Source organism: Bos mutus, chromosome 23, assembly GCF_027580195.1.
Source record: "Bos mutus isolate GX-2022 chromosome 23, NWIPB_WYAK_1.1, whole genome shotgun sequence".
NCBI lineage: Eukaryota > Metazoa > Chordata > Mammalia > Artiodactyla > Bovidae > Bos > Bos mutus.
The window spans coordinates 22604262-22630615 of NC_091639.1; the positions used below are offsets into that span (position 1 = coordinate 22604262).

Sequence of the window (26354 nt, forward strand, 5' to 3'; positions counted from 1 at the left end):
GAATGAAGTACTGATTCATGCTACAATGGGAATGAACTTTGAAAGTATTTTGCTTTGTGAAAGAAGTCAGTCACCAAAGATTGACATTGTATTATTCCATTTATCTAATGGGTCTGTTTCTTTGAAGAGTCAGACAGGACATGGTGACTGAACAACAATGGGTCCTTAATAAGTGAATCTATAAAGACAGAAAGTAGATTTGTAGTTGCCTAGGGCTCAGGGAATGTTGGATGGAAATGGGGATGACTGCTGAGAAATAATGGATGTGTGGTGATGAAAATGTTTTTGAAAATGTTTTTGGAGTGATGAGAATGTTCTAAAATTGATGTGTGGTATTTGTTGCATTAGCTCTGTGAACATAATAAAAACTACTGAATTTAAATGACTGAATAATATATGTGAATTATATCTTAAAAAAACTATTCTAATGAAAGTGATGGCTCAATTAAATGAAATATAGATGCCAGAACTGCCATGGGAGTTTGTAGAAAGAAAGATGAAAAGATTCAGAGAAGGGGGCATGCTAGTCTGAATCTACGCTATAGAACTGGAAAACACACAGGTGACTGTTTCCTTGGAGAGAGCCAAAGGATACTATTTATCAGGCAATAAGGAATGCACAGGTAAGGGGAGTATCAAGCTCATTGTGTCTGTCCTTGGTGAGCTGGGGCTGACTCTAGGAGATAATATCACAGAACTTAGCATTAATGTCTCCTTAGCATTAGTGGGGATAATAAGATCCCAGAAAGCCAGAGGACAGGTGACAGCAAGTAAACAAAGTGAGCAGAATTGTCAAAATAGCCATCATTGTCAGAATTTAAACCAGAGAAATTCTGACTGTGAGGAATTTTGGAAATGGGTAACAGACTATTATACTCCTTGGGGCAAGATAGAAGAGCAGCTTACAAGAGTGTTGCCTAATATTTGAACCAGTAGAAGAATGACAAATAAGCTGAAGGCTGAGATAAACGGCCTCAACAGAAAGTTATGATTCCTTGACCAGTTTCCAGATCTGAGCCATATCTCAGACCCAGAATCCATTAATTAGAGGCTCCCATAGTTTCTGTAACACTATAGCAGGTGTGGTACATTAGTAATTCCCCTAGTCCTTCACTAAAGGAATCAACGGCCACAATACACTGAAGAAAGAAAATGCCCAGATCTTTGCTAGGCTTATTAGACACAGAGTCCAATTTGACACTAATTCTTAGGGAACCAAAGCACCGCCATGGACTCCCATTAGAAGAGAGGTATGAGGACTCAATGGACGTGAGTTTGAGTGAACTCCGGGAGTTGGTGATGGACAGGGAGGCCTGGCATGCTGCGATTCATGGGGTTGCAAAGAGTCGGACACGACTGAGCGACTAAACTGAACTGAACTGACTGATACAAGGACCGGGAAACAGTTTGTGTCCTGTCTCAGGTCCACCCATGTCTCAGTGGATTCTCTGTGTCCACACACCCCCCGTTATTATTTCCCCAGTTTCCAAATGCGTCATTGGAATGGCCATGTTTAACAATTGCTGGAACCTCACATTTGTTTGACCTGTGCAATAAAAGCTTGGTAATAATATAGGCCAAGCGAGGCCCATGAAATAGCCTTTGAACCTTAGCCAGGATAGAAAATTAAAACAATTTTATATCTCAAGGGTAAGAAAGCGCTTAATACCTCTCTTGAATACATAAGGGATGTGGGGTGGAATGTGGTCCAAACATATTAGCAGTGAATTTGCCAGTCCGGTTCTAGCAAAAATTGGATGGATCATGGTAGATGACAGTGGACTTCTAAGAACTTAACTCGAATTAGCTTAATTGCAGCAGATATGCCAAATGTGAATTTTTTAATTAATTTATTTTTTACTGCACTGCTGGGCTTTTCTCTAGTTGCACCAAGCGGGGCTTACTCTCCATTTGTGGTGCGCGGGCTCCTCATTGTGCGGGTTTCTCATTGTGCGGGTTTCTCATTGTGCGGGTTTCTCTTGTTTCAGAACACGGGCTCTAGGGGGCGCAGGCTCAGTAGTTTTGGAGCATAGGCTTAGCTGCTCCGCGCATGTGGGATCTTCCTGGACCAGAGATGGAACCCACGTCCCCTGCATTGGCAGGTGGGCTCTTAACCACTGGACCACCAGAGAAATCCTGCAGTTGATTATACTGTTACTCTTCCATCCTGGAAATATCACGGATTGATCTTGATCTGGGCTGACTTGTATCCCAGGTAGGATTCTTTCTGCCCTTGCTTCCAACAGAGCATCACTCAGAACTATTATCCAAGGGCTCACATAGTAATGTAAGTATAGAGGTTATACTTCTAGTCATTGGAGCTGAGTGATGGAGAGAACACTAAATTCTACTGGGCCCCCATTAAAAATAACAATATTTGCCTTTTTGGAGGTTCTAGCAGGGGAGTGCAGCTACTCATGATACCCTTGACCAAAGACCGGCCCTCTTCTATCAGGGATGGTCATCTTATTTGGCCATGCATGCAGCTTCGAGAGGGACACACATGGAGCAATGAGGGGGGAAGGAGACTCCCGCCTAACCAGCCAGATCAGCTGAATCAACCCTGGCGATAAACGAGGTGACAGATGTCGGAACTGGATTGCCCTCACATCCAAAATAATATCAATATTCACATTATTGTGGCAGGACTCTTTCCGTCACAAGTTAACGGTTTTAGCAGAAGAGATTAAATGTGTTGATTTACCTGAGAGGGCAAGGATGGGGCTGACTTGAGACATGACTGGATCCAGGGACTCAAACTTGTCATCAGATCTCTCTCTGTTCTTAGGGAAAGTACCCAAGGTCATCTTTAACCTGCTTCACACTGCCCCGCTTAAACAACTTAAGCAAAAAGATAAATCTCTTTCTCACTGTGTCCATACATAAAGGACCAGAGACAGTTACCCTTGGACCAATCCCTGTTGCTAGGCAGATGTGGTATAATGTGGTTACACCCTGATTGGTCAGGTCTGGGTCATGTGCATCCCTTGGTACATAATAATACTTCCTAAGTTATTTAAGGTCATACTGATTATTAAACCATGTCACTATTAAATAAAAATACCCTTGAGAATTCTTTGGTCCATGAGAAAAATGAGAGAACATTAACTATTAACAAAGTTAGCTTCTTTTCATTTCTTTACCTTTAGTTTCTAGCTAACAACTTTTGACTCTTTTCATCACAAAAGTACTGGGTAGTAAACAGACAGACTTTAAGATCCTCCCCTAAATCTTCATCTTCTGGCATCCATGCCCATGTGCAACTTTTACCCTTAGAGTATAAGCTGTAGATAGTGACTTACTGGTAGCAAATAGAATTCAAGAAGTGGGTGATGGAATATTTACTTGGGGATGACCAGGGACAGGATATGAGGGAACTGGGATCAGTTGTCTCAAGTTCCGTTGTCCAAGCCAGGCTGAGAAAGCAGAAATTCCCAGTGAAAACTATTGTCAAGTGACCCTGCATTCCTTTTCCATCTAAGGAGCTCCTCCTCTGGATCTCATCCTTCACAGTCCCTTTGGTCAGACTGGAGGAGGAGGAGGGAGAGACCACTAACAGAGATTAAACAACAAGGACTGTTGTATATTGGTTTGAAATTCAGACCCCCTCGTTCAGATCTTCCACCTTAAGTGGAGTCATTTTAATCCACTTGTTTACAGCTAAAAGCAAAAAAAATTTTTTTCTTCTAAGTACAGTTGTTTTGATATAAGAATGAAGTAAATTGTGAAGGATGTCATCATGTCCTCTGCTGTTGACTGACAAGAACTTAGCAGCCCAGTTGCTCCGAGGCTTGCTGGGGACTTACTGATAAGAACATGTGCAGGAACAACTATGACAAAGGGACAGCTGGAATATAAAAAACAAGAGATAGGGAGGACTATCTGAGAGTTTCAGTCAGGGCAAAACTATCCTTTGTAGATCTAGCTTTCTGAAGTTATTGAGACACTTGCTCCTGCTTTGGCCAAGGCACCCCTTTGGTCGGCAGTGATATCCAACCATGCAGCAGTCTCAAGAAGGAAAGGGACGACAGTTACTGCTCCACAGAGGCCCTCATTATTGGCAGAGACATGAGCCATGCAATGTCCCTGGAGAGATAACCCTCGGAGCAGCCTCCCCGCCTGCCAATGCAGGGGCCAATGTTCCCTAGCCACACACTCTAGCAAAACCTCTCCCGAGAAACCAAACTGCTATAAAAGATGCACCTCACAGTATATTTGGATATTATCTCTGTCATATTTCCTTGACTAGAACAACAGTGTAATCATTTGTCTGGAGTATGTTATTTCTTTATTAGCTTATTAAAAGACATTATCCTGTATGCTATTGGCTTTTGAAATTATTATGATTTTCACAGTGAACCTCTGTTAAACAAACTATTTTCAAAGACAATCTCGATCTCTGAGCACAATTTGCCGCCTCCAAAACAAATCATAAAACAAACAAGGAATCTGATCTGTAGTGAAAACAGGAAGTGTAGAAACAAAGACTTCCAATCTAGCACCTGGTGAGTCCCAGGGCCGGAAAGATTAGGAGGGTAAGTCTCCAAACTCCCTGTGCTGCACCTGGGACCCAGCTCCTCTTACTTTAATTTAGAATAATGTCCCACCCAGGAGCCCAGTGGTGACACGGCAACTGGATCTCTGCTCAGAACAGATCACCACTGCCACACACTCCTAGGAAGTCCTATTCTCTCAACAAGTATTAATTCAGTGTGTGTAGCAGAAACCCAAATAGTGATCTAGACAGGATGGAAGTCTCCCATGATAGTGAGGCAGGCAGTTCAGGACAGGCAGTTCTAGAGGGGTTCTGGACCATGAAGGTATCTAGGCATCCAGGGTCCCTATGATCTACCTTCCTTCTCTGTTTTTGCTGAGGTGGTGCCCTTATTGGGATGACCCAAGGCACCTGAAGGTATTCGTGGCCAAGTGGTTAAGGCGATGGACTTAACCATCCATTGGGGTTTCCCCACACAGGTTCGAATTTTGCCAACTACGGTTTTATCCACACAAGGAAGACCAAAGACTCTCACTTTCATGCCACAATCATCTGAAACCACTTGGCAGTCAGTCAAGTCACTCTTGGGCAAACAAACTGCCCTCCAGTTCCATTTGGTCTTGGTCATCTGGTGGCTCAGACAGTAAGAATCCACCTGCAATGTGGTACACCTAGGTTTGATTCCTGGGTTGGGAAGATCCCCTGGAGGAGGGCATGGCAACCCACTCCAATATTCTTGCCTAGAGAATCCCCATGGACAGAGGAACCTAGCAGACTACAGTCCATGGGGTCGTAAAGAGTCGAACATGACTGAGCAACTATGCACAACATACCTAAGACCATGTTCAGGGTCCATAAGCAACCAGGGAGAGCAGGAGAGGAGAGCAGAAGCCCTTTAAAGGCAAAATGGAAAACTTAGTATCTGGGTCATCATATTGATCATAATTTAGTCACACAGACATGGTTAAATTCAAGGAAGGCTGGAGAATGGATAGTTTTTAATCTGGGTGACTTTGTTCCCCAATAAAACTATTATTATGGAATAAGGATGATTTTTGTTACACTTGGTAATTTTTTAAAAACCAAGAATGTCATAATTTTTATTATCTTAAACTACATCAGATTTGTCTGTAAAAAAATGGAATATTTTCAGAATATATTTTAAATTGAAAAACAAAGGTACAGATAGAACGTGTGGTAAAATGACACCTGATTAAAAAGGGAAATCTCCATCTATAACATACAGAAACCAGCAATAGTGGTTGGGTCCAGGAAAAAAAATTGGAAGAACTGTAGATGGACAGGGGAGAAAAATTTACTTTTCACTGTATACACTTTTTATTATTTGAGATTTTTCAACCTTGTGCTTGTGATAGCTTATGGTGAACGATGTCGGATTCATGACCGCCAAAGATTCAACTTCGGGACCAGAGACCAAGCTTGACCACTCGGGGCTCTTGTGTGGCAGAAGTTTTATTACAGTGCAAAGGGGCAGAGAAAGCTTCTGACACAGATATCAGAAGGCAGGCAGAGAGTGCCCCCCTCACTAGTATTAGCAAGGGAATTACATACTTTCAGACCTCCCTCCCATCTCTCTCCCCACCCCACCCTTCAGCCTGTCGCAGAGAGTATCTGTTTGAGTTCTCTGAGTCAGACAGCAAATTCCCATTGGCTATCTGTTTTATGTTACAATAAATCTCAAGGTTGTAAAAATTACAACTTATTACAATAAGTCTCAAGGTTGTAAAGATATTAGGAGACCCACTCCTACAACTTACATTTTAGGATAACAGGATTAGAACTTAACAATAGAAAGATCCTACCAGATCCACTCCCATAATATACATTCTAAGATATCAGGATTAGTCAGGTTTTCAGGAAGGAGAAACTGTCCTCAAGCAGGATACATTGTTGTTATATAATCCCAAGTACAGTGTTTAAATTGAGTTGTTTGTTGTGTAATCATCAGTTCAGGACTTAAAGAAAAAACTGTTTTTGTGACTAAGACTAAGGAATGTAGAGAAAAAAAAAAAATCTGTCGTTTCCTCCTGGAGAACCCCAGACCTTTCCTGGGTTGCTGCATGAAGCCTTTCTCTAGCTGCAGAGTGAGGGCTACTCTCTAGTTGTGGTGCTTGGGCTTCTCATTGCAGTGGCTCCTCTTGCTGTGGAGCACAGGCTCTAGGCTGCGTGAGCTCAGTACTTGCAGCACACCGGCTTAGTTGCTCCATGGCATGCGGGATCTTCTTGGACCGCAGATCAAACAGGCAGCCCCCATGTTGCGAGGCAGATTCTTAACTGCTGGACAACCAGGGAAGCCTGTATGTCTTCTTTGGAGAAATGTCTTCTGCCTATTTTCTGGTTGGGAATTTGTTTTATGATATTGAGTTGTATGAGTTGTTTGTATATTTTGTATATTAACTTCTTGTCAATCACATCCTTTGCAAATATTTTCTCCCATTCTGCAGGCTACCTTTTTCATTTCATTGATGGTTTCCTTTGCTATCCAAAAGCTTTTTATTGATTTCAGCATGGGAGCTGTTTTTTTTTTTTTTAACTTTACAATATTGTATTAGTTTTGCCAAATATCGAAATGAATCCGCCACAGGTATAAATGTGTTCCCCATCCTGAACCCTCCTCCCTCCTCCCTCCTCCCTCCCCATACCCTCCCTCTGGGTCGTCCCAGTGCACTAGCCCCAAGCATCCAGTATGGTGCATCGAACCTGGAGTGGCGACTAGTTTCATACATGATACTATACATGTTTCAATGCCATTCTCCCAAATCTCCCCACCCTCTCCCTCTCCCACAGAGTCCATAAGACTGATCTATACATCAGTGTCTCTTTTGCTGTCTAGTACACAGGCTTATTGTTACCATCTTTCTAAATTCTATATATATGCGTTAGTATACTGCATCGGTGTTTTTCTTTCTGGCTTCCTTCACTCTGTATAATAGGTTCCAGTTTCATCCACCTCATTAGAACTGATTCAAATGTATTCTTTTTAATGGCTGAGTAATACTCCATTGTGTATATGTACCACAGCTTTCTTATCCATTCATCTGCTGATGGGCATCTAGGTTGCTTCCATGTCCTGGCTATTATAAATAGTGCTGCGATGAACATTAGGGTACACGTGTCTCTTTCCCTTCTGGTTTCCTCAGTGTGTATGCCCAGCAGTGGGATTGCTGGATCATAAGGCAGTTCTATTTCCAGTTTTTTAAGGAATCTCCACACTGTTCTCCATAGTGGCTGTACTAGTTTGCATTCCCACCAACAGTGTAAGAGGGTTCCCTTTTCTCCACACCCTCTCCAGCATTTATTGCTTGTAGACTTTTGGATGGCAGACATTCTGACTGGTGTGAAATGGTACCTCATAGTGGTTTTGATTTGCATTTCTCTGATAATGAGTGATGTTGAGCATCTTTTCATGTGTTTGTTAGCCATCTGTATGTCTTCTTTGGAGAAATGTCTATTTAGTTCTTTGGCCCAGAAAATTACTAGAACTAATCAATGATTATAGTAAAGTTTCAGGATATAAAATCAACACACAGAAATCCCTTGCATTCCTATACACTAATAATGAGAAAACAGAAAGAGAAATTAAGGAAACAATTCCATTCACCATTGCAACGAAAAGAATAAAATACTTAGGAATATATCTACCTAAAGAAACTAAAGACCTATATATAGAAAACTATAAAACACTGGTGAAAGAAATCAAAGAGGACACTAATAGATGGAGAAATATACCATGTTCATGGATTGGAAGAATCAATATAGTGAAAATGAGTATACTACCCAAAGCAATTTATAGATTCAATGCAATCCCTATCAAGCTACCAACAGTATTCTTCACAGAGCTAGAACAAATAATTTCACAATTTGTATGGAAATACAAAAACCTCGAATAGCCAAAGCTATCTTGAGAAAGAAGAATGGAACTGGAGGAATCAAGCTACCTGACTTCAGGCTCTATTACAAAGCCACAGTTATCAAGACAATATGGTACTGGCACAAAGACAGAAATATAGATCAATGGAACAAAATAGAAAGCCCAGAGATAAATCCACACACATATGGACACCTTATCTTTGACAAAGGAGGCAAGAATATACAATGGATTAAAGCGAATTTCTTTAACAAGTGGTGCTGGGAAAACTGTTCGACCACTTGTAAAAGAATGAAACTAGAACACTTTCTAACACCATACACAAAAATAAACTCAAAATGGATTAAAGATCTCAACGTAAAACCAGAAACTATAAAACTCCTAGAGGAGAACATAGGCAAAACACTCTCTGACATACATCACAGCAGGATCCTCTATGACCCACCTCCCAGAATATTGGAAATAAAAGCAAAAATAAACAAATGGGACCTAATTAAACTTAAAACCTTCTGCACAACAAAGGAAACTATTAGCAAGGTGAAAAGGCAGCCTTCAGAATGGGAGAAAATAATAGCAAATGAAGCAACTGACAAACAACTAATCTCAAAAATATACAAGCAACTCCTACAGCTCAACTCCAGAAAAATAAATGACCCTATCCGAAAGCTTTTAAGTTTGATTAGATCCCAGACAACTGCACTCATCTCACACGCTAGTCTGAGAAGGCAGTGGCACCCCACTCCAGTACTCTTGCCTGGAAAATCCCATGGTCAGAGGAGCCTGGTGGGCTGCAGTCCATGGGGTCGCTAGGAGTCGGACATGACTGAGTGACTTTACTTTCACTTTTCACTTTTATGCATTGGAGAAGGAAATGGCAACCCACTCCAGTATTCTTGCCTGGAGAGTCCCAGGGACGGGAGAGCCAGGTGGGCTGCCATCTATGGGGTCACACAGAATCGGACACGACTGAAGCGACTTAGCAGCAGCAGCAGCACGCGCTAGTAAAGTAACACTCAAAGTTCTCCAAGCCAGGCTTCAGCAATACGTAAACTGTGAACTTCCAGACGTTCAAGCTGCATTTAGAGAAGGCAGGGGAACCAGAGATCAAATTACCAACATCCATTGGATCATCAAAAAAGTAAGAGAGTTCCAGAAAAACATCTATTTCTGCTTCCTTGACTATGCCAAAGCCTTTGGCTGTGTGGATCACAATAAATTGTGGAAAATTCTGAAAGAGATAGGAATACCAGACCACTTGACCTGCCTCTTGAGAAACCTGTATGTAGGTCAGGAAGCAAAGCAGTTAGAACTGGACATGGAACAACAGACTGGTTCCAAATAGGAAAAGGAGTACGTCAAGGCTGTATACTGTCACCCTGCTTATTTAATTTATATGCAGAGTATATCATGAGAAAAGCTGGGCTGGAAGAAGCACAAGCTGGAATGAAGATTGCCAGGAGAAATACAAATAAGCTCAGATATGCAGATGACACCATCCTTATGGCAGAAAATGAAGAACTAAAGAGCTTCTTGATGAAAATGAAAGAGGAGAGTTAAAAAGTTGGCTTAAAGCTCAACATTCAGAAAAGTAAGACCACAGCATCTGGTCCCATGACTTCATAGCAAATAGGTGGGAAAACAGTGGAAACAGTGGCTGATTTTATTTTTTGGGGTTCCAAAATCACTGCAGATGGTGATTGCAGCCATGAAATTAAAAGACACTTACTCCCTGGAAGGAAAGTTATGACTAACCTAGACAGCATATTAAAAAGCAGAGATATTACTTTGCCAACAAAGGTCCGTCTAGTCAAGGCTATGGTTTTTCCAGTGGTCATGTATGGATGAAAGAAAGCTGAGCGCTGAAGAATTGATGCTTTTCAACTGTGGTGTTGGAGAAGACTCTTGAGAGTCCTTTGGACTGTAAGGAGATCCAACCAGTCCATCCTAAAGGAGATCAGTCCTGGGTGTTCGTTGGAAGGACTGATGTTGAAGCTGAAACTCCAATACTTTGGCCACCTGATTCGAAGAGTTGACTCATTTGAAAAGACCGTGATGATGGGTAAGACTGAGGGCAGGAGGAGAAGGGGATGACAGAGGATGAGATGGTTGGATGACATCACCAACTCAATGGACATGAGTTTGGGTAAACTCCGGGAGTTGGCGATGGACAGGGAGGCCTGGTGTGCTGTGGTTCATGGGGTTGCAAAGAGTCGGACACGACTGAGCGACTGAACTGAACAGACTAATCTAAGAAAATACTGCTACGATTTATGTCCAAGTATGTTTTGCTTACAGTCTCGTCTAAGAGACGTATGGTGTCAAGTATTGCATTTAGTTCTTTAAAACCATTTTAAATTTATTTTTGCATATGTTGTGAGAGAATGCTCTAATTTCATTGATTTATATGTAGCTGTCCAGCTTTCCCATGTGCTGGGAAGTTTTTGATTATTGATTCAGTCTTCTTACCTGTTATTGATCTGTTCAGCTATTCTGTTTCTTCATGATTGTCTTGGCAGGTTGTATAAACCCATTTCTTCTAGTTCCTCCAGTTTGTTTGCTGTATAATCATTCAGAGTCCTCTTTCATACTCCTTTGTATTTCTGTGATATCAGCTGCAACATGAAAGAGTCTTGAAAGACAGACACTACGTCCTTCCATGAGAGAGGAAAACTCAATTCCCCAAATACACAGCTGGGAAAGAGAGGCACTCTTAGTCACATAACACATGCTGAGTTGTGACTCTGGACATAATGACACATATTTGCTGGGTGTGTGCACAAGGCATTTGCCAAAGGTGGTGAGTGGCAGTAGTGACATTCAGTTGTCAAGAGCAATAGTGATAGCAGTTCTAGCCACACAGTTGAGTGTCCAGCATCACAGGTGTCGTCGTAACAAAGGCAACTGTGTCCAGCAACAGAGCAGTGGTTCCTGTATGTAACTCAGTTTAGAAAAGCATCAAAAATTTTGTTTCCGAATGTGCTGACTCAGTCCCTGAAATAAAATGAGCCAAGTATGTAAGCATATGTACACACACACACACACACACACACGTTTAAATTAGAAAAACTTAGGATTCCATTGATTGCACCAAGAAGTAAGTGAGAAGTCAATGCAGGGAATAGTTTCAGAGAGTAAGGATTCAGAGACGTTCTTTATGCTGAGCTGATAACCACTTCCTCACTTTTCCACCTGGCTACATATCCCAGAGTAGGGCAAACAACATAAATGTCCCAGCAGTTGTCTTGCTTTTTTCTTCTCAGGAAAAAAAACAACTTAATTGTGGATTTAAGACACTTCCCCAACCTGAGCGCTCCTATCACTGACCCTTGTCAGTCGTCCTCAACCTGGCTAAGACCTAAGACTGCTTATAGGTACTGCTGCAAAACACTTGGGCCTCTCCCTAGACCCACCATCTCAGAAAGCTGAGCACAGAGCCCAAGACTTGCTTATCCAACAAGCCTACAGGTGAGGCTGATGAACAGCCATGTGGCAATCCTGCTCTACATTTTTGCTACTAAATGTGTGCTCTGAAGATGAGCAGCATCAGCACCAACCTTGTTATAAGTTCAGATTCTTACATTCGACTTTGGACCACTGGAACTTAATGAGATGTCCGGGGAATTCTCATGCACAGGTAAGTCGGGGACTACCTGGTCTCTGCGCTGTCTAGACGTGTGTCAGAATCGTGCAGTCTGCGCACGTGCGCGATCCGATCAGACTGTATAGGGCTGTGAGGTCCAGGGTTCAGTCCTTGTTCCTTCCTCCTCTAATCCCTCTCAGCAGGTTATAAATAGCATTTATATGGTGTCACTTCCAAAATTATTTCTACACCCAAGACATCTCTCCTAAACTCCAAACATGTGCCCCAACTAACAACCCAACTTGAATTTTCTAACAGGCATCCAATTTCAGCATTTCCTCAACTGAATACCCATATTTTTTTGTTGTTGTTTAGTTGTTAAGTCGTGTCCAACTCTTTTGTGACCCCCATGGACTATAACCCACCAGGCTTCTTTATCCATGGGATTTCCCAGGCAAGAATACTGGAGTGGGTTGCCATTTCCTTCTCCAGGGAATCTTCCAGACCCAGGGATCAAACCCACGACTCTTGGGTCTCCTGCATTGGCAGGCGGATTCTTTGCCACTGAGCCACTTGCATAGTCTGAAAGTCTGGGTGTCCTCTTTCTCACAACTCAGACTTAATCCTTTAGGAAATGCTGTAAAGTCCATCTTTAGATATATCCAGTTTTAGTCACTCTGTAATATTTTTCCCTACCCACACGTGAGACAACCACCAACATTTCCAACCTGGACATTGCACTATTTCTACAGTCTCCACTACTGCCTCGTTCACTCTTCACTTCTCAGCTCTGTCCCCAGCACAGCAGCCAGACTGATGCTTCTAAATAGAAGTCACACCGGTCCCTCTTCTCCCAAAACTGTCTTGGAGTGCTACGTCTTCCTCAGAGAAAAGTCAATCCAATATTCTCAAAGCCACATGATCTGCACACACATGAGACCTCATCTCAGTTCTTCGCTCCACCAGCCACACCTGCGTCCTCTTCACTCTTCCTTGAATACAGACGCTCTCCTGCCCTTGTGCATTTTCACTGAAGCACCTCTGCCTGGAGAGAACTTCGCCCAGACCTCCTTGTGGGCATTCCCCCATGTCCTTCACATCTTCACTCAGAAGTCACCTTCTCAGTGAGGCCCACTGACCACCCTAGTAACACAGCCACCTTCCCTGTCCCTACACACTCATACTCTGGGTCACCTTCCTCAGAGCACTCACCAACCTCAAAGGGAAACACTCCCTCACTTACTAGGATCATAATGCACACTCTGCCTCTTCTCACTAGAACAAGCTCCACAGGCCAATAACTTTGCCTGACTTTGGTTTTCTGAAATTTCTTAGATGCAAAAATAATGTGTGATGTATCTGACACAACACATAGATTGAATGATAAGTGGACAGCATCTCTGTATTCTGTTGGGCTCTGTGAAACCTCATGGAATGTAGCCCACCAGGCTCCTCTGTCCATGGGATTTTCCAGGCAAGAATACTGGAGGGGGTTGCCATTTCCTTCTCTGGATCTTCGTGACCCAGGGATCAAACCCGGGTCTCCTGCATTGTAGGCAGACTCTGTACCATCTGAGTCACCAGGGAAGTCCATATTCTAAAGGCAGTATCTTTATTAACGTAGCCTAGGGCCACATGCTGTCTTGCGGCAGCTACAGCACAACATTTACTCTGACTGGTGTCAATGCTGCCTTGCTTTTCTCACAAGTGCTGCTCTCCCTCCCTCCCCCACCTCCTTCCTCCCACAGCAACCCTCCTGCACACCACAGCACACAAACTCATGTCCCACTCAAGAAAGCAATGGTCCTTGACCTATGGGTCCTATTTCCCAAACCACTGCAAATCTAAATTAGACTCAGCTTTATAAACCCATGAGTCTGGATTTGAGCCACCACTAGCACTTCTAGAGCTAAGAGCACAGAAAACAGCCTTGGAAGGGGGGTAAGAGCTGGATGAGTCATTTCTTTAGACCACAGACACTACAGTGAGCAGGGGCCCCCTGAGCCTTGGGGGGACAATGACAGGCAAAAATTACTCCTGCTCCTGTAGAGATGGGGGACACCTAGAGGAAATTAAGACTAGAATCCATATGCAAGAACAAGAAGAAGAGTAAGTCTCTATAGAAATAAAAAAAAAAAAAAATCAACACCTAAAAGATGAGGACTGAGAACCAGACCCAGTCCTGAGCCCTGGTTGACCCGGCCACATAAGGTCCTCACTGCCCACAGTCCAGAAGACAAGGTTCAGGTGATGTCTCAGTCCTTGTGATCACAGGTCCTGGTGAGACAAGGTTCTACTGAAGAGACAAGGACAAAGATGTTGAGAGGATGATAACAGCAGTGACCATATCAAAGCCCATGATGCTCTGACTGGGCCCAGGCCCCGTCCACACTCAGCTCCTCACAGCCTTCTCCTGCCCCACCTGCAACAGAGTCAGCATAGCAAACACTCAGATTTTAAAAGGTTCTCAGCACTTCCATTCATTTCTCGCACAATTTAAGAATCTTCCTAGCCTTTAATTAACCCACCAACCCCACCTCATGACAAGAATCAGAAAAAAACAAATTCAGGACTCCCCTGGTGGTCCAGTGGTTAAGAATCCGCCTGCCAATGCAGGAGACACAGGTTCCATCCCTGCCCCAGGAAGATTCCACATGCCATGGAGCAATTCAGTCTGTGAGCCACTACTACTGAACAGAAGCCATTGTAACGAGAAGCCCATGTGCCACAACTAGAGAAAGCCAGTGGCAACAACAAAGACTCAGGGCCAAAAATAAATAAGTAAATAGAAAAAATGAATTGATATCCAGATTCCTACTTTCAATAAGGAGTAAGAAGTTACAACTCAGTGTAACATGGAGTTAAGACAAGGATAGAGATTGCCCAGCCCCACCTCGTCACAAAGGAGGAGGGTGGGGGCGTAAACAAACCTTGTATCACTCAGTTCCAGACAAAGCCGTTCTCTTAGACTGTGAAAGAAAATAATCATGAACAAATTCAGGTCAGTCATCATAAAAGGTCATTCCCAATAGCCCCCCGACATGCTCAAATGTCTCATCAAAGAATCTCCATCACCCAGTGTGTCCTCTCTGCCCCAAGTTCTCTCCCACTGGGGGTCCCTTAAGAGTCTCACTTTTAGGATCAGTGAGAGCATCAGAGCCCAGAGCACTGTTGCTGCCTAGGGGAGAACAATCCAGAACCTGGCGGAAGTCCAGAGATGGGGATAAAGAAGGAATCACGGGGTGGGTGAGCTCCCCCATTTGCTCCCATTTGCACTATTCCAAGGGTCTCAGGGTTTGCCACCAGACCCTACCTATACTTGGTACTTACTTGCAGTCTGAAAGTAGGTTCTATTTTTTCCATTTGTAGAGTGATAATATCCTGTGAGAAGCCAGGCAGAAGACAGGTCATGAGCCGCTAATGAAACCACCTAGTCCCAGACCCCAGGGAAGTTTCCAGAACTGTGACTGAAAACCCAAGGCAGGACCAAAACCATGATGAAAGTAGGTATGCAGGGCCTGAACCAACCACCTGCCCAGAGGCCTGTCCTCACAGTGACCTTCCCTGACCTTCAATGTCCCCATCACCAGATTCATCATGTTGATACTGGTCTCCATTTTCACATGTGCCTTACAAAGAATAAGTGCAAGCAAAACCCCCAGACTTACCAAGCACAAGTGTGTGGAGGGTACTTTCCAGTAACGAGGCAGGCAAACTTCTACCTGGGCTTGAAACCCCCAGTGAGACAAGAAAACTCAGATCCCTCCCTCACTTCCCTACCTGAGAGCTTCTTTATCCAGATCACAGCTCTAGTGACCACGAGGAGAACCAGGACAACAATGATGCCTGTGATGGGGACGGAGGTCTTCAGAGGTTCTGTGGAAGAAAGGAAAGGGGCCCTGACCTCAGGCATGAATCCTAACCTTGCTGAAGTTCTCCTGAAGGCTCCTGATTACCTGATAATAAGGTTGACCATCCATCCCTCTCCTTACCCCATCTCAGGGTGAGGGGCTCCTGAAGCCCCTCGTGCTGCACACGGCACGTGTATTTCTGCTCCTCTCCAGAAGGCACCACCAGGGCTGCCCACTTCTGGAAGGTTCCATCTCCTGAAGGTCTGGTCTCCACAAGCTCCATGTCCTGGGTCTGGTCCTCCCCATTGCGCTGCCAGGTCAGTGAGATCTTCGCAGGGTAGAAGCCCAGGGCCCAGCACCTCAGGTGACCTCACGGTCAGAGATGCGGTGATGAGTCATGTGTGTTTTGGGAGGCTCTGTGGTACACAAAGCAGGGAGGGTGCAGGCCAGGTTTGTTGAGTAGCATCGACTCCAAAGACCAAGCCACCACAACTCCTGATGGCTCATCTGCCAACCAGTGGGAGAAAGGGAACTTCCTCTATCTGAGGGTAGAGGGACCCACAGTAAGCTGAGCCAGCTTCAAGTCAAGGGTGCGGGAACTCAGTCTAACGTTATCCTCCAGGATAAGAGCCCCTTCAAAGGCTCTCGACTCTTGTATCAAGTCTTTGGTCAATGTTTTCTACATACAGGTGTGTATCTAGTGGGAAAGCACCAAAAGGATGAGAAATCTTCAAGACTCTATGAAGCAGCTCTGTGTCCTCCTGAGAGTAGTTTCCTTGGCACTAATAAGAATGAGTGGCTCAGGGAACCTCCCTGGTGGTCCAGTGGTTAAGACTCCATGCTTCCACTGCAGGGGGTTTGGGTTCAATTCCTGGTCAGGGAAGTAAGATTCCAGATACCATGAGGTGTGGTAAAAAACAAAAATAAAAACAAAAACCCAACATTGTGAATCAACTATACTTCAGCAAAATAAATTTTAAAAAATTAAAAAATAAATAATGGGTGGATCAGATGGCACTGCCCAGGAGACTCAAGATAGGAAGTCCCCCCACTCCACATCTATGGCTTGTAGGGAAGTCATCATCAGCACATTGGCCCCAGCCATCCCACGCTAAATATCTCACACCCCTGTGCTGGGTCAGTTCTGGAGGAGATACCCTCACCCACACTCTGCAAAGAAAATGGCCCAAGCTGGGGATGGGGGAAGGGCTGAAAGGCTGGGCTGTGGGAAGTCATTACCAGTGCGGTTCAAGCTCTCCCCTCCAAATGTCAAGTATCTCCACAACCACAGGATGCATTCCTTCTCCAAGTAGTTCTTGTCTCTCTCTATGAAGTTCCCACCGGCCTCCCATTTTTGTTTGGTGTACTGAGCAACGAATGTGGCTGCTGTGTATTGCAGAGGGTCCATATGCAAGCTCAGGTAGTCCTCACCATCATAGCCATACTGCCAGTGCCACGTGGTCCTGCCGTCCTCCAGGAGCTCACAGCCGTAGGTGAACTGGAGGGTGTGGGGGCCTGCCCAGCCCCAGGACAGTGGTGTCAGCCAGTGTCAGTTGGGCACAGTCTGCCCCCAAGGCCTCCCACCCAAGGTTCCAGCCCCCCGATACCTTCCCATCTCTTATCTTCTCCTTAGAGGACATTCAAATTCCATAGACAAACTAGTTTTGCCCTAATAACGATCTCTTTTCATTACAGTCAGTTCTGCTTGAGGAATGGTCTATGGTTGGTTCCAGGAGGTATTGAAAAGGCCATGGATTGGGAGTTACAGATTTGAACTCTGCCATGAACTGTGTGATCTGGGCAAGTTATTCATTCTACATTTATCTTGTATAAAAAGAGGGTTAGATTATGACCTAACAGGTCTCTTCTAGGCTAACAGCCTCAGAGTCTAAGCTCAAGTTCCTGAGAACAGGACCACACTACACAGCATTAACACAGGAGGGGACAATGTACTGAGTAGTTTTCCTTGACAGCTATGGACCAAATTTTATCCCTCCAATATTCACTATGTTGAACCCCTAACCCTTGATGTAACTGTATTCGGAGATACTAGCAAGTAATTAAGTTTAAATGAAGTCACGAGAGTGGCGCCCTAATCCAACAAGGACAAGAGGGGTTAAGGAGCTCTCTCCCTCACTCCATGGGCACACACCAAGAAAAGCGAGAATGTGGCCGACTGCAAGCCAGGAAGTGAGCCCTCACCACAGAGAACCCTGCTGAATCTTGACCTTAGACCTTCCAGTCTCTAGAACAGTCAGAAGATAAATTTCTGGTGCTTAAATCATGCAGTCTGTGGTATTTTGTCATGGTAGGCCAGGCAGACTAATATTCTTACTGTTGTTGTTTAATCGCTAAGTCAGGTCACTTGCTGTTTAGTCACTAGGCTGTGTCCAACTCTTTTGCAACCCAACTTAGCGACGAAAGGACAACAACACAAGATACTAGAGAAAGCAAATAGCATCAACAAGCCCAAACTGCTGAAAAATTTCTCAAATGAATTTCAAAGCCAAATATGAATAAATCTGAGATCACTGCAGCCTGGATTCAGCACACATGCTTCTAAGTTTCCACAGATTCCCAGCTCAAGTTCCTAGTCTAACAAACTTGCATACTATAACTTTATTGTGTACCATCACTCTCTTCTTATACTGTGAGCCCTTGAAAGGCAGAGTCTACATCAGTGCCTGTAAAGTAACCATCGGATAAACCTTTGTTGAATTCACGTTCCTAGAAGGATCAACGGGAAAAAGCTGAGCAGCCTCAGTATTCAGCTTGAATTATACTTCTCACTGGCTTATGCCTTGATTGGGCTTAAGGCCCTTTACAAACTTGTTTCAACAGACCTAAAGTCTCAAGAGCCATTAACTAGAAATGATTAAATTTCAGTCCATCCCTTGAGCTCACTAAGACAAATCCTACCCCACGACTTGCTCCACCCTAATTTCCTACTGCTTGGAACATCTTTTATGTTCTTCATAGACCTAAGTAATACATATCCACCTGGTTCTATATAAAGTTCTGCCTCATTCATGAAACTCTGACCACTGGGGTATCTCATCTATGAATCTCAGTAAACTATGGCATTCAAGGAGGTTCCTGTCTTTGACATCTCTGGGTATGCAGTGAAGGGTCAATAAACTTTTCACAGAAGTGTGAGTACCTTCCCATATGAATTATAAGCTCTTTGAAGACAAACATCAGTTTATACTTTTCTGGGTCCCCATTTCTAGCACTCAAAAGATGTTCAGCATATATCCATGACCCAGTAAAACTGCTTAATTAATCTATTAATTATTAATTCTCGTCACACAGACCCTACACCATTGTGACCAGACCAGCTCAGCTTTCATTCTCAAGTGATAACTTGTACATGTTCTTCTGCCCCAGCCTGACCCTATGGGAACACTTGTCAAGAGCCTTTCACCCCTGGGGATTGGTACGAAGTGACAAGCACCACTTCCCTCTGCTTTCTCTGAGGCACCTACTTGTTTGCTTTTGTGCCAGCGCTCTGTTCAGACCATCCTCCTTGGTTTGGTTGTAATATTGCTGTACATTCCTCAGATTTAAGTGGAAAATCTTCATCCGACTTGTGAAGATCTTGGTCTCATCATCAAAGTAACTTGGCTCCTCCCTCAACCAATGAACACAAGACTTTGCCTTCATCTCTTCACTGTCATAGCGAATGAAGGGCTGGTTGTCCACGAAGCCAAAAGCCATAAATGAAGGGACTCCTGGACCCGGTTCAGACACAACTGAGTAGAAATACTGCAGAGAGTGTGATCCTGAGGTGAGAACAAGCAACAGTGGGTCAGAGAGAGCTCCAGAATTTACTGTGTGAGGATCTAGGGAATGAGCATGTGTCTAATAGGAGACATGGCGCACAACATAAAACAATGAAAAGACAATTACACTCCTCTGCATAAGTGAATATATACAGGGTAAGATTGATTTACTTTAAGGAATTAGCTGGCAAGCCCAAATCTGCAAGGCAGAGCTGCATGTTGGATACCTAAGGAAGACACGATATTGCAGCTTATGTCCAAAGGCAGTCTGAAAGTAGAATTCACTCTTCCTCAGACCTGTCTTCCCCTTAAGGCCTTCAACTGATCAGATAAGGCCTTACCCACATTACCAGCTAGGGCAGTAGTCCTGAACCTTTTTGGAACCAGATTCATGGAAGACAGTTTTTCCATGGCCCCAGGGTGGGGGGATGAGAGCGAAGTGCAAATTTTTAAAAACTGAAGTACAGCTGCTTTACAACATTGTGTTGGCTTCAGGTGTACAGCATAGTGATTCAGTATTCTGAAAAATTGTATTCCATAACAGATTAAAGATCATGCGTATAATTTCCTGTGCTGTACAACAAATCCTTGGTGCTTATCTACTTTACTTAGTTTGTATCTACTAATCCCGTATCCCTACTTTGTCCCTCCTCTGTTCTCTCCTCTTTGTAATCCCAAATTTGATTTCTATGTCTGTGAGTCTGTTTCCGTTTTGTAGGTACATTCATTTGTATTATTTTTCAATTCCAAATATAAGTAATCTCAAATAGTATTTTTGTCTGACATTTCACTAAATATAATATTTTCTAGGTCTAGTCACACTGCTATAAATGGCAGTTAAAATACATACATTTTAGTTTATACATTAATTTATGAAGTTATATTGAACATAATTCCATGTTTATCTGCCAATTGAATTCATTCTTCTGTAAATTATTCATAGCGTTTCTGTTTTTAACAGCATTGTTCTTTTTTCCGAAGAACCTCTGCACTTCTACCCCTTGACATGGGCGCCTCCTCTGATGAATAAAGTCCCTCTCACTGTGAACTGACTCTGACCCCACTCAGATCTAGACTCCATTGAGAAGCACCTACTGAGGTCAGAGGTCATTCCTGAGGACCCAGTGGACATGCAAGCCGGCAGTCCCTGTCTGCTCTCTGCTGATCCCTACTGTGACCCTGCACCTAACAGGGGCTATGCAGGGAGCAAGGCTGTGGTTAGATGTTCGGAGACACTGAACTCCAGGGAGTGATTGTGGAGAGGGAAAAACCACAAAAACAAGAGCAAAAGGAAGACACTGAGCACAAACTCCCCTTTATTCTAAGGCTCAGCCAAGCAGCCATAGCTGGATGACTTTCCATTCAGGCAGATAGGAAATGTATAAATATGGAAATGTTTACACTGTACTCCTATTAAAGCACTCACACCACTTAACGCCTGCACAGAAACTGTTTCCTAAAAATTATCATTGTGCTGGAGCATTTCCTCTGTGGTCTGCCGTTATTTCTTTAATTCTTTTGATGACTGTATGAAGTAGCTGCTTAAATTCCATGTTAGAGGTGAGAAAACTGAAGCTTAGTAGCAAAGTTTTATTTAGAACCCATTTCTCAAAAAAAAAGAACCCATTTCTCCTCCTCTCTTGCTCATAAATAGGTAAGACTTAAAAAAATTCACCCTGCCAGATATGTTTCAGATATGTCAAGAATTTGTTTCATTTTCCACGAGTTGTTACTTGTTGGTCTGGAAACATTTTACCCAGTAATTAAGGCATGAGTCTGGCTTTCCTTCTGGCTTTCTTGGTACACTTCTAGAGTCTGGAGCGCAATAATAGCTGCTGAGAAACTGTGCTAGGAGACCTGTGGCTGGGAACAATGGTTTTGCAAATAACCTGCATGTAGGAAAATGCAAAAATTGTAGCTTAGTGGGTGGTGAGAGTTTTGCATACTGTCCCTATGGGGTTTTCCTGGATGAGCCATATTTAAACAAACACTTCAGTGAAGCCCTTTCCCCATATGAATAAAAGATGAATGTGTGTGCTACGTTATTTTCTTTCAGTTCTGTCATTAATCAAGCTTGTGATCAATTTTTTTTAAGTTATTTAAAATATTTTATCTCATCTTTTTGGATTTGTTTCTGTAAATTCGTATACTCAACATAATGTACTGCTATAATGGAATATGCACATACTTTGTAAATAAATAAACACACTCTAAATTGTAAAGAAAGATGATCTAAAACCTTGAATACCATCCACACCAAATTTTTGCTTCTGGCTGTGCCTTTGCCCTTCCAAAGACTTTAAAAGTAAAAGCGAAAGTGTTAGTCGCTCCCTCCTGAACGACCGCATAGACTGTTCAGTTCAGTTTAGTTCAGTCGCTCAGTTGTGTCCGACTCCTTGCGACCGCGCATAGACTGTAGCCCGCCAAAATCCTGGGGGATTCTCCAGGCAAGAATACTGGAGTGGGAAACCAGGAACATCTATTCTGAGCAAGACTACAGAATTATGACTTCTGACCTGGTTCAGAGATCTGCCAACTTCTTTCTTGTTTACACTGCTGCTGCTGCTAAGTCGCTTCAGTCGTGTTCGACTCTGCGACCCCAAAGACGGCAGCCCACCAGGCTCCTCCACCCACGGGATTCTCCAGGCAAGAATACTGGAGTAGGTTGCCATTTTTCTCCTCTTGTTTACACTAGCTGCCCTTATTGACAGAGCCCGCACAAATAAGCCAGTGACGGCCTGCACCAAGATTTTCGAAAGTCACCACTAAGCTCCCAGTGATCTGAAAAATTCCACTCTCGGCCGGTTTCAGCTTCTTCCACTCTCCCAGCCCGCCACCCCTCGCTCCCAACTCACGGGTTTGTGTCTCTGGCAGGTATGCTAGGAAGAAATACAAGAGGACAGGGCCCCACAGCATCGCCTTGGCTGTTCCGATTGGCCCCAAGACTTCCGGGCACGGCTGTGGCACACAGCTCGGAGACCACCGGCTTCACTCGAGCTCTGGACCGCATTAGGGGTGGCGCCTTACGGGAACTGAAACCGCTTGAAAGCGCAAGAAATAGTCGCAGTGGGGGGCGGAAACTACTACAGAGCACCAGTCACTCAGCGATACGCTGGTCAGGAACACATCTGCGGAACTGAAGCTGAATTTGGAGAAAACGAAAGCCCCAGCATATGGCATCCCGCATAGCCAATGCCACAGCAAGTCAGCCAGTAGCCCAGGACAGGTCTAGATGGGACCCACCAGCTTGGACTTCAGATCCTAGCCGGGCCTCTCCGCTTCGGAGCCTTGGTTTCTTCCTCATCCAAATGCAAATAAGGTTAATCTGTATTTGGAAAACTACGGAGAAGTTAAGAGTGACTAGCAGGACTGAAGCGACTTAGCAGCAGCAGCAGCAGCTTGGAAAAATGTAGCCATATATATGTTAAGTGGGGGAACGTGATAAACAAATAATTAAAACTGAATTGATAGCCATGTCAAAACAAAAAACAAAAACAAGGAGCATTAAGGAATTCCCTGGCGGTCCAGTGGTTTGGACTAGGCGCTTTCCCTGCTGAGGACCGCGGGGCAAGAAAAAAAACAATTACGTGTTTAGGGAGGAAATCGACAATAAAGACACAAAAATAAGGTTCTCACTTGGGGCGATTTATGGTGTGAACTGCCACTCATTTAAAATGTCCCATTAGGTCCCTCGCGGCGGGCGGCGGGCGTCGGGACTGAGCCGCGCACTCGGATCCGAGGCTTCGCGGTCAACGGCTTCTTTGCGGGCCCCGCCGCAGCCGACCCGGCTCCTCGGTGGAGAGAAGATGGTGGGCCGGAACAGCGCCATCGCCGCCGGCGTGTGCGGGGCCCTTTTCATCGGTTACTGCATTTACTTCGACCGCAAAGACGAAGTGACCCCAACTTCAAGAACAGGCTGCGAGAACGAAGAAAGAAACAGAAGCTTGCCAAGGAGAGAGCTGGGCTTTCCAAGTTACCTGACCTTAAAGATGCTGAAGCCGTTCAGAAATTCTTCGTAGAAGAAATACAGCTTGGTGAAGAATTACTAGCTCAAGGTGAATATGAGAAGGGTGTGGACCATCTGACAAATGCGATTGCTGTGTGGACAGCCACAGCAGTTACTGCAAGTGTTGCAACAAACTTCCACCACCAGTGTTCCAGATGCTTCTGACTAAGCTCCCAACAATTAGTCAGAGAATTGTAAGTGCTCAGAGCTTGGCTGAAGATGATGTGGAATGAGAAACAAATGTCAACATAATGATCTCAATTAAAACATATTTTTAAAATCTTAACTCAGAAGATGATCGGCTCTGGGGGAGTAAGGGCAGATAAGCTGTTATGGACTGTCCTCCACAGTGAAGTCTACCAAAGTTAATTTTTACTTTGTGTAGATCCATTTGTCTGTTTTATTTATTTTTCCCAGTGAAGTGTATTTTGATAGAGAGCTTTTCATTGTATAAATACACTACGAATTACTGAAATTTGCATTTTGTTTATTCTTAAAATGTGTGATTAGAATGTACATATAACATCCCATTACTTACATTAAAAATACCCGGTGCTCAGTTTTGAAAGATAGGCCCCAAAAAATGTAGAAGAAAACTGAAGAATATACTTGTTTTGCTCTACATCAGAAAGTTGGCTGGAAACTTGTGTTGATCAAAACTGAGCATTAAGAGATTATTTTTTTCCATTTAATCTCTTAAATATGTGTAATGTGCTGCTATGCTATAATAACAACTTCACCCCTCCCTTGAAATGTTTTTTTAAATCAATGGGTTTGATGTATTCTGGATATTTACCTCCTTGTATTTTAGATACATGTAGTTGCGGATAGCACCAGGAATTGGATGTCTATACATTCTTAATCTGGCTGAGTAAGCTTTACCAGTTAATGTCTGCCCACTTGCCTCATATATAAACTGAGGAAATGAGTGTGCTAATTCAGCTTCTAATTCCTTTGGTTCTGTGCAGCATTTTCAAATCCCTCTTTCTGAGGGAAATACCTGTTTGGGCAGCCAGCCCTTGCGTTTTTTTAACTCTGAATTTCGCATGCTTGCCTGACTTAGTATTTCTGGTTTTTTAAAAGGTATAATGTGTTGATTTTCACTGAAATCATGGTTCTGTCACTACTTTTGTAAATTAACCTGAAACGTAACCTTCACGGTAACTGGGACAATATGCTTGTAAAAGTGTTTGTTCCCTTTTGCTTTTATCCTCAGTGTACCTCCTTAATCCCCTACCAACCCTTATCTTGTATGAGAATAAGGTGTAACTTTGTGGCTGAAGACTTGAATGAAGATAATGGGACCTTTTATTCTCTAAATAATGACATATTATCTTCAGCCACAGATTAAATATCAGACCTAAGAATAAAGATCCTTGGTACTTAAAAAAAAATAAAAAAATAAAATGTCCCATTAGTCACACTGGCAGTCCTGTTATCAGTACAAACATATATCAAATCATCATTCCTCCACCTTTAATGAATATGTTATAGGTTAATTTTATCTGAAACACTGGGGGGAAAATAAAATGTTCAATTAAAATAAATCCAGCAGGATTACTGTTTAAGCCAGAAACTACTAAGAGGAATTTGGAAGGGGCAGTTCCTTCCCCTGCTCTGGAGGAAATGAGACCACCACTGAGTCAGAGTTGCCTCAGAGTAAGCTCTTTTCCATGGCTTGGCAGTTTAAGGGGAGAAGGTTCAAACCCCCACATTAGGGTTGAGGCAAGGACGTGGAGCCAAAAGAAAGATGAAAAAAACAAAGTACATCGCCTTTCTATCTCCTCCTGGCTTTTTGTCATCTAGAGAGAATTTTTAAAATAAGCCAACCCTGGTTCCTGTTTATCTCTTTCCTCTCATGTTCCTGTAACATAAACAGGAACAAACAGCACCAACTGTGCTCAGAAATCTCCTTAGCTATATAACCAGTTTCATTTCTTACAAATTCTCCAGGAGATAATTTAGCTAAGCTTTCCACTACTATCAATACTTAACAAAGATTTCCCCCTTTTCTATTTTCCAATAAGATGTTCCTCATTTTCTTCTGAACTCTCACTGGCAGAGTTCTCAAAGCCCTGGTTTCTACCAAGTCTGTTCACAGAAACGTAGGCTTTCTCCAACAGGCTTTTCTTTTGGCAGCGCAGGAAGGCTTGCAGGATCTTAGTTCCCCAACCAGGGATCAAACCCAGCAGTGAAAGCACAGCCAAAAAATAAAAATGTTAGAAGTCTGTCGTGCTTCAGTCCATGGTGTCCCAGAGCTGGACACAATTGAGTGAGTGAACAACATGATATTAGTTATAGGTTTTTCATAAATGCTCTTTTATCAGGTTAAGGAAGCTCCCTCTGTGGCAGACAGACTCTAAGATGACCCCCAACGATCTTCTTCTAATATTTATGACCTTTTATCATCCCCCACCTCGAGACTGTCTCTGGGACCTTTGAATTGTTTCTAACCAAGAGAACGTAGCAGGGACTTCCCTCATGGTCCAGTGTCGAAGACTCAGAGCTCCCAATGCAGGGGGTCTGGGTTCCACTCCTGGTCAGAGAGCTGGATCCCACATGCCACAACTAAGACCACAGGCAGCCAAATTAAAAACAAAAAATTTTGTTTTTTTAGAGAATATGGCAAGTGATAGGATGTCATGCCTATTATCACATGACCAGAGTCTGTTTTGCTAGCAGACTTTCTTAAGATATCCTGCTGTGCTGTCTTTGAGGAAGTAGCCATGTTGAGAGCCCCATGTGATAAGG

General features: G+C 43.5%; 1 protein-coding gene and 1 pseudogene across 1 annotated transcript; one reads left to right on the forward strand and one right to left on the reverse strand.

Moving 5' to 3' along the window:
- Positions 1–10632: 10632 nt before the first annotated feature.
- LOC102272326 (BOLA class I histocompatibility antigen, alpha chain BL3-7) lies at positions 10633–23183 on the reverse strand. Its single transcript, XM_005906932.3, is given in 9 exon segments — positions 10633–11375; positions 14895–14933; positions 15295–15345; positions 15745–15840; positions 15957–16178; positions 16181–16231; positions 17055–17330; positions 19301–19597; positions 22453–23183. Coding segments are annotated over 8 exon segments (1059 nt in total). The 5' UTR covers positions 22514–23183; the 3' UTR covers positions 10633–11375; positions 14895–14928.
- A 51-nt stretch (positions 23184–23234) lies between these two features.
- LOC102272615 (mitochondrial import receptor subunit TOM20 homolog) lies at positions 23235–24629 on the forward strand (annotated as a pseudogene).
- The last annotated feature ends 1725 nt before the right edge of the window (positions 24630–26354 follow it).